Raw genomic sequence first — 9241 nt, 5'->3', positions numbered from 1 at the left:
AAGTGGCAAAATGAAGCTAAAAGCTAAAATAGCAAGTCTAGCCAAAAGCCAAAAGTAGAAAAAGGCTAGATTAAACTTCCAAAACAATAGCTAGATGCTATATTGCAAAAAAAAATGCTAAAAGCTGCAAAATATTAGATAAAAGCCAAAAGTTTAAAAATGCTATCTAAAAGGTGAAAATATCAGAATGTTAAAGGCTAGAAGCTAAAAGTATCAAAATGCTACTTTAAACTAAAAGCAGCACAGTAGAAGCTAAAAGCTAAAAGCAGTATAAGAAAACAAAATAAAGAAGTTTGCTGAAGCAGATTTCAAAGAGAAAAATGTTTTTGATGGACTGAGAGAAATCTCACTGTATTTCTATTTTGACAATATTTGTAATTAAAAGTCAAATATTGTGAAAAGTATAAAAGTTGCAAAAACCTAAAGTCACAGCACCCATCTCCTGAATCAGCTGGACTTATTTATATATAAATGACTAAATACCACAACATTTTCAGAAGTAGTTACTGTAGATGGCAAAAACATACAGGAAAGTAAAAAGTAAAATAAAACTAAATAAACAGGAAAAGAGTAGTTTGTTCAAACAACATTCTCACAAAAAATATATATATATATATATTTTCTGTAAACTGCAACTCATTGGTCAGTACCTGCTGAGTAACGGCTGTTTCCAGGAAACTGCTGTCACCACAGACACATGTGACTGAAAACGCCTCATGCTCTGGTTGAACTCAACGTCCCACAACTAAATGTCAAAAAGAAACAACAACTTCTATAACTGTCGTGCTGACGCAGATCAGTCTTACACCTCCTCTTTCACAAACCACCTGCAAAAATTAACCTGGATCTCCCCTCGTCTGTTCCCAATGCAAAGGACTCGTCCGTCCCTGCTCCAGCACAGACTCGAGACGGACAGACTTCTGCAGTTTGGTCTAGCTGGATCTGGACTCGGATCCAAACGTCCCACGAGAGAGTGAGTTTCTGAATTCCACAGGTAAACAGAGGAGCCCAGCGCCAATGCAATCATTCCACTGCAGCTGCAGGTCAGCAGACTGGAGTCTGAAAGGACAGAGATGGAAGAGGCGATACTAACGCTTAAAAGTAAAGACAGCCCAGTTGAGCTGTTCTCATCGATTCAGTTCAGTTTATTTATATAACACCAAGTCACAACAGAAGTCATCTCAGGGCACTGAACAGAAACATTCATACACATAAAAAGTCAGTGAATAACATTATTCATCACAAAATCAACACAAAGAAATTAGATGACGACCTCAAGATCTTCTAGAAGATCTAGAATTGCACCACTCGGGGTGGCTGCATGTTGAAGTAGCTCTGTTACACTCATTATGAGTTATTGCGCTTGAAAACTTTAATTTCTCTTTTTCTGGATGTAAACCGCTTTTCTCGGGTGATTGTTTCCTCTGGTATCAGATGCTGCACAGCTGGAAGGATTTTTACTGAAATCTTTCTACTTTTGGGCATTTGTTATGATGCGTAACCATGGCAACAAGCTGTTGTTTAACAACCAGGAGCAGCTGGTTAACATCTCAAAAGCTCAAATATCTCAACTACAGCCCCAAAACCCACATGAGTTGAAAAGGAGGCGCCGTGGATGAAATCCCGTCAACCTAGCGGTGGTGCTCGAATGCCTGACCGCCGAGATCCTGGAACTGGAGATCCTTCCTGGCCACAGCTACCAGCATCTAACAACTTTTGAATGAAAACATGATGATGAGCTACGACAACACTTAATTCCCCTCTGGGATTAATAAAGTATCTTTGAATTTGAATCTATCAGTACTCACACAGATAATCATAGTTTATTTTATCCTTGATCTTTTATGAATAAATTAATGAATTATTGATTGTCATTGTTACAATTAGAAATAAACTGCAGAGCCTCGCCCAAGGTGCTTAATCAGTTTACTTAGTGCACAGTGTAACATAACAATATGCACATAAAAAAATGGATATATATAGTATATTTTTTAAATGCATAGATTAGATAAGGTTGATTAAGCTGCATACAGAATATTGCAAATGGCTAACATGGAGTTTAAAACTGAGTGTGGCTGTGATGAGTGTGTCAATGCATGAATGTGTTCAAGACTGTGATGTCTTGGGGAAGGAAACTGTCTCTGACTCTTCAGGTCCTGATGGACCTTTAGCGTTGGCCTGAGGACAACTGGTCAAATAGACGTGTTTGGTCCTTGGCAGTGATGGTGGCTCTGCTAAGATATTGGGAGGAGCAGATGTACTTTAGGGAGGGGAGGGGGCAGACAGTGATGGTCTGTGTAGTGGTCACCACTCCCTAAACCTCTTCCAGTCAGCCTCAGTGCAGTGAGGAAAACGCACTAAGCTGCTCTGCCCAATCTGGATGGAGGCATGGCAGAAGTTTGCCAGGACCTTCTCCACCACGAGGAACCTCGGGAAGTTAAGTTTGTCTCTCAACAAAAAAAAGAAACTGTGCAGATGACCTGACTGAACATTGTTGGATTTTTTACCTGGATTACTGTATTAAGCATAAACCTTGATGTCTCAGGAAGACAAGTTGCTGCTGAACCCTCTGCGTTATGGCCATTTTGTTAGCAGTCGCAGAGAGGTCGTGGAAACGGGGTGTGAGTCTGTCCTCAGTTTCTTGACGTCCAGGACTTCCTGCGTCTTTGCGACGTTCAGAACAAGATTGTTGACTGAACACCATAATGTTAATGTCAGGTCTCCATCCATATCTCCTCCTGAGATCAATCCCACCATTACAGCAAACTTCCTCTGGTGTTACTGTGGTGGGCGGGGCTAGTTTTTTGCTTGTAGCTCCACCCGTACCACTTGTGTTTATTAGTAGTCACACAAAGGCCACTCGGTAATTTCTTTTTTTAACGTGTGTACTGATATCTGTGTCTTTCTTTTGCCATGTCATGCTTTAGCTTTTCTTTTTATTTTCTTGGTTACTGTCTCTATTTCTTCCTTTCTGACATGAATTTTCTTTTTATTTGGCTTTCAGTGGTTATTTGATCATGTACATCACTAAACGTCTCCAAGGCCTATCAGCTACTGCATCGGTTCAGTTCTGTTAGCTGTGATTAACAATTAATGGTGCTTCGACGTTTGAAAATTAATTTTTCTTTATGGTGATTCTTTAAAAATAAAAAAGGCGATGTGATGAAAGCATGATTCAGATCAACCAATCTCTCATTTAAAAAGGCAATAGTGTTAACCACAATGTGTGCATTTACTCATCTTGAGATATCGTTTTAGAACTCACACCACAAAACCAACTTCCTTTCCTGAAACAGCAGCCTCAGTTTTAATTAGTGAAATGTATTTAGCAAAGTTTAACTTAAAGCTAACAAAAGGCCGACTATAAGCTAAAAGTTGCAAAATACCAGCAAGAAGCTAAAGTATTTTGCAAAATCTAAAAGTAAAAGAATCGCTAAAAGCTACATGGACTAGCTAAAGGCTAAAAGTAACAGCAGGGTACCTAAAAACTAACAGAAAAGGGTAGCCCAAAGCTAAAAGCAGCAAAAATGATAGCTAAAAGCTAAAAGTGGCAAAAGGCTTCCCAAAAGCTAAAAATAATAATAAAAATAGTACAAACAAGCAAAATGCTCAAGTGTCAAAAGGCTAGCCAAAAGCTAAAAGTAGCAGAATGGTAACTAAGAACTACAAAATCAGCTGTAATATAGAGTAAGATAACTTTTGTGTTTGCTAAGGTCACTTAGCTGCAGTGTCCATCATTTCCTTCACCCTTAATTTAGACAGACAAATCACATGAGCCTCCAAGACTCATTTACAAGCGAGATCTGTTTAGACAGACAAAAAAGTAGCGCAAGTGAACACGTAGGATTTGGAGGCAAAAAACAAAATTCCTATCAAATTGTTTCTTCTTAGCTAAGAAGAAAGACCCTGATAATGAAAAAAACACCCAGCACATACAAGCACATGGTGACATAGACATTCCACAGGGGGGTGGGGGGGTTGAGACGACAAGGACGGTAAGAGTGTCCAAGGACACTCCCGGAGGCGCTATAGGAGTTTTGATAAGGATGGAATAATTCATTCATTCAACCTTTATTTAGACAGGTAAATCCCATTGAGCCTCGAGGACTCATTTACCAGAGAGACCTGAGTCAGTCAGCCAGTTCTCTCCAGTGAGATCTGTAAACATTCTCGAGGGGTGTCGGGGAATAGCCAAGGACAACACCAAGAGTCCTAAAATGATGACACAAAGTTTTTTTAGCTGGTTCCCTCAGGTTGATCAGTGGACTTCCTTGGTGGGAGGGAGGGGGCAGAGCGTCAGATTGCAGAGCCTCAAGGCGAATTGAGATAAGGTGGCCTGCAAGGCCAGCCGAGGGAGCCAAATTCAGATAAACAACATTTGTTTTTAAGGCAGGCAGAATTTTACTGAAATATATCTGCCTCGAGTCTTTTTTGGTCTTGTAGATTCTGAAAGGTCCAAATTAAGTGGACACACTGCTGATCTGTGCCGAGAGTATTCCCTGAGATTTGATCCATCCTGCCAGAGAGTCCTAGGGGCCGCAAATGTCCTGCGATTCTCACAAATCACATCCAATTTGCAATGATTGTCTGTTGTTGTTGTTGTTGTTTCCCACTGTTGTCCTCACTCTTTGTTAAAATTCAGGTCTCTCTTGTAAATACGAGCCCCCGAGGCTCAATGGGACTAACCTGTATAAATTAAGGTTGAATGAATGATCCAGTCCGCTAAGTATCTTGAATGACATTGACAAGGCAGCTGTGGATGAGTGGTTAGAACAGTTGTCCCCCAATGCGAGAGTTGGAGGTTCGATTCCACCAGCAGTCACATGTCCCTGGGGAAGACACTGAACCCCTCATTGCCTCCGATGTGTGTCCCATCATTGTATGAATGTGATAAAGCGCTGATTATTCTAGTATGCTGTATGAATGGGTAAATGAGGGTTGTGAAGAGCGTTGAGTATTTTGATAAGATAGAAATGTGCTATATACCAGTAAGTACAGTCCATTTACCATTTAAAAGTAGAATGTTAAATCTGCATTCAGTTTAATTACTGAGACTCTAAACAACACACTCATGTTCAACATGTTCTTTCTTACAGTAGTCATTCAGCAGGGACGGTGCTCCCAAAGTCATCCGTGGCTTCCCCTGCACACTCACACTGGCTTCACTCACAGCAGCAAACGGCTGCAAATCTTTATTTATCTCGTCAGAATCTGCAACAGGAAAATATCATAAGCATAAAAAACAATGTTTGCATCATTGAATGTCGTGTTCACTCATCTACAGAAACTTAAAGTCATTTTCATGGATTACTGTTGTGGAAATGCTAAACATTTTTGCAGATTTGCTGCAACTATGCAATCCACTAATAAACAATTAGCAAAGTAAAAATTCTTAAAAACTCCTCAAAGTTCATAAATGCACCCTTTATTCTGTTTTCTGCTCTGAGGCTGATATGAATCACACTGTGTGTGACTTACTTTCAAACAGAAACTGATGCAGCTATGGTTTCATGAGATGAAATCAGGCAGTATCACTTTGTGTATTACTAATATATGCATGTGTGTGTGCCTGTTAGTAAAATATCTCATCAACCAATGGCTGGATTTGAATGTATATCTTAGAAAGTAATCAATGGATTGACATCTACAACTAATAAACATTTGAAGTCAGTATCATTCAAGATGGACACTGCAGCTAAGTGACCTTAGCAAACACAAAAGTAGCCTTATCTTCCTCTAGGTAATGTTTATGTTGTAGTAGCTGAGTGTCATCCTGAAAACATTCTCTGAGCATTAGCACGTCTTGCAAGTCGTTGCTGCGTCCAGCTTCAGTTAAAACTGTTATTAAGAAGCAGCGGGCGATATGCATTTCTTCAAGCAATTCTAGGCGTTTTATTCCCTCATTCATGTTTTACCAGGTTGTTGTGAACTCCCATCAGCTTGAACTGCTGCTCTCCAGACCCAATCACCTCTCTGTGAGACAGAAATCACTTTACTTTGGACTTTTAGAAAATATTTTACTCATTTTGTGGCAGAATCGGATCATTTTAGGGTATTTAGTATAATCGAAACACCAAAAGACACAGTATTTTAAATTTTAAAAAGGCCTGAAATGCTTGTTTCTGTTTCCCCTCAAACAAACCTGGTTGTGGAGCTTAGCGATGCCAGAACATGCTCTGGTTCGGATGGGTTGTGGTGGATGTGATGACAGAACTCGGTGACTGCAGCGTCCCTCCAGTGATGCCTCTGTTTCAGCTACACAATCACAGAAAACGTAAAATCACATTAAATCATTTACTGAGTTTTTTTTTTTTTAACTTTGTGAAGAAATTTAAACAGTTGTGCAATTGTTTGTAGACTTGTATACAGAAATCAATTGTCAAAATCAAGTCATAACTGAGTCATTTGTTGACACAAGGGTTTTTACAGTTACATGTTTCTGCAACATGTGTGTGCACAGCTGTGCCTCTGCAGTGTACAGGGGGTGCTGGTTAATGCTATAACATGTTTTGAAGACATGCAAAGCACTGAGATGTATTTGTTACCCGCCAAACAGAGGTCTGTGTATTCATTGTCTGTCTGTTAGCAAAATAACTCATGAACCATTGGATGGATTTAATGATACTCTCAGAAAGTAGCAACGGGACATACAGCTACAACTGATTAACTCCTGGAAACAACCTAACTCAAGATGGTCGCTGCAGCTGTTAAACAATGGACCAGTTTGTGTTTACGCTTTAAAATTGTTTAATATTTCATCTTTGTGCGATTTCATTAGCAACAACTGTATGAGTGTGAAGCTGAAAAGTTTGAGAACGTCTCATCTAGTATGCACTGTTTGTTATTATTTTTTATATCATAATAACCAGAAAAAAGTACTTTGCAACAGTGCGTTGTACAACACTCTACAATATTGTTATGTGCTGCTGACTATCCATGTTGCTGATTTATTGCACGCTGCTGTGTTCATTCGTCCTCATCTGCTCACACAGACTCATGTTCGTGCTGCTGTTGTTCAGCGTATTGTTTTTGTTCTACTAGTGCTTAGAGTATAGTTTAGCATATTTCTTAGTTCATATCTTAGATCTTATTACTGCTTTTCTTTACAAGTTATACTTTTGTTGGATGTAACTTGGACCCTGTGTACACAATTTTGTTCCACATGTACCACATGTGGTGCGAATGATAAATAAACGTTGACTTTGAATATATTGGCTTTTCATAAAGAAAGTTGTATATTTCTTTATGTTGTCAAATGTTAAATATATCTAAATATATCTGAAGGTGCACAAAAAAAGGAAAAACAGAGAAACAAACTATAAGATGGTGATGACATTACAATGACAAACAAAACAACCTAGGCTAACTATATATTTATTTTAATCCTTTAATTTCATTTTTTAAATCAGTTTAAAGCTGTGATTTCCGAGCCAACTGATTAGTTCAATTAGAGGGTCTTGCACTGTATCTATAAAGGCCAATACCTTGACAGTTCTGCGGGATTTCATGCGTTTCTTGGTGTTTTCTCGGTGAGAACTCCAGCCTCTGGCAGACAGAACCGAGCTCAAAGGTTGGAGCACACCGCCCTCTGGTGGACAGCGGCGTACTGGCAGCAGGACCGATCCGCCGCCGGAAGCGTTTGTACGTGACGTCATGATCCTCGTTTTCTTCCTGAAAAAAAAAAAAAAAAAGTTAGTGATAAAACTTGACATCGCGCGTAAATGTTATACTTTGGGAAATAATACTTTTGTTGCATAACATTTTATTACAAATGCATTGTCAAATACTGCTTGACTTTCCGCGCATTTGACAAGTGAGGCTACCTTTTTTTTTTTTTTTTTTAGAGATTACTGTATTTAATTGTATCCCCCAATAAACTAATTTATCTACTGCAGTGATAATTTGGTGTCGTTTTTTGTTTTATTTTGAAGGCAGGGTGTTTCCGGTTTATCGCGAGCTTAGTTTGTTTTATTTTGAAGGTAAAGTGCTTCCTGTTAGCTTATGGCTAGCTTCACAGTTTTCTTCTCCGGTCCGCCGGGGTGGCTCCAACTCCAGTCACTGTTCTTTTTTTGTTTTTTTTCCTCCAAGATGGAGGCTTTAGGAGGCTATCCCACCAGGTCCTCCGGCCCCAAAGCTAAAAGGTTGCGGGTTCTGCTGAGCATGACGGTCGGTGTGGGCTGTTTGTTCCTCCTGCAGACCCAGCTGGTGAGACCCAGAAAACCCGAGGACTTTTATTCCTTTGAGGTGAAAGACGCGAAGGGGAAGACGGTTTCCCTGGAGAAGTACCGAGGGAAAGTATGTCCACATCATCACCAGTCGTTTTATTTTCGTTCACAACAAATCTGTGCAAACTTCAGCTGGGCGCGTGCGTCGCTCCTACGTGAAGTCTCGCTAATGAAGTTTTATAACAGAGTTTTGTTTTCCTCCTGCTCAGGCATCTTTGGTTGTAAACGTGGCGAGTCGCTGCGAGCACACGGAGTCGAACTACAGGTCTCTGCAGGAGCTCCACCGGGAGCTGGGCACGTCTCACTTCAACGTGCTGGCCTTCCCCTGTGGACAGTTCGGGGACACGGAGCCCGGGTTCAGCCGGGACATCGAGGCGTTCGCGAAGTCCACCTACAGCGTCACCTTCCCCTTCTTCAGCAAGATCAAAATCCTGGGCTCAGAGGCTGAACCTGCCTTCAGGTTCCTCACAGGTTGGCACAGACACCCCCCTCTGTAACCTCACCCAACCCCCTCCAGGACAGAACTGTCAGTTCATTTTTAATTTAATTCAACCTTTATTTATACAGGTAGTCTCACTGAGTCACGAGGACTCATTTTCAAGAGAGACCTGTTTGGGAGCAGATGGTGGGGGTTAAGAGCCTTGCTCAAGGGCCCAGAGTGGGGCAAATGAGGGTGGAGGCAGGTGTGGGTGCTTCACCTTTTCCACCAACATTTTGATGTTGTTGGTCTGGGAAGTCGAACTGGCGACCTTCCGAACACGGGCCCACCTTCTCTAACCTCTTCGCCACCACTCCCCCAAGATGAATGATAACTGCACTTTATAGAGCCGTTTTAACATCAGCTTAAAAACCAACAATGGCTAGTGTTCTGCTTCTTTTAGCTCGTGTTCTGCTTCTTTTAGCTTGTAGCTAATGTTCTGTTTCTTTTAACTTGTCTTCTGCATTTTTTAGCTTGTAGCTAATGATCTTCTTCTTTTAGCTTGTAGCTAATGTTCTGCTTCTTTTAACTTGTAGCT

The 9241-nt window shown here is 40.6% G+C and overlaps 2 protein-coding genes across 2 annotated transcripts in view; both read left to right on the top strand.

The window, feature by feature from the left end:
• The window catches only part of tmem8b (transmembrane protein 8B), a 1109927-nt gene that overhangs the window by 860003 nt on the left and 240683 nt on the right, over positions 1 to 9241 (top strand). The window lies entirely within an intron of this gene.
• Positions 7962 to 9241, top strand: part of gpx8 (glutathione peroxidase 8 (putative)) — a 2395-nt gene continuing 1115 nt past the window's right edge. The window contains exons 1-2 of the mRNA XM_037680932.1: positions 7962 to 8295; positions 8435 to 8696. Of these exons, the coding sequence (XP_037536860.1) occupies positions 8002 to 8295; positions 8435 to 8696 (556 nt within the window). The 5' untranslated portion in view covers positions 7962 to 8001. The remainder of the gene's footprint in view (positions 8296 to 8434; positions 8697 to 9241) is intronic.

This window comes from Nematolebias whitei, chromosome 8 (assembly GCF_014905685.2).
Source record: "Nematolebias whitei isolate Nwh7 chromosome 8, NemWhi1, whole genome shotgun sequence".
Lineage (NCBI taxonomy): Eukaryota > Metazoa > Chordata > Actinopteri > Cyprinodontiformes > Rivulidae > Nematolebias > Nematolebias whitei.
This window is presented reverse-complemented; position numbering and strand designations above follow the sequence as displayed.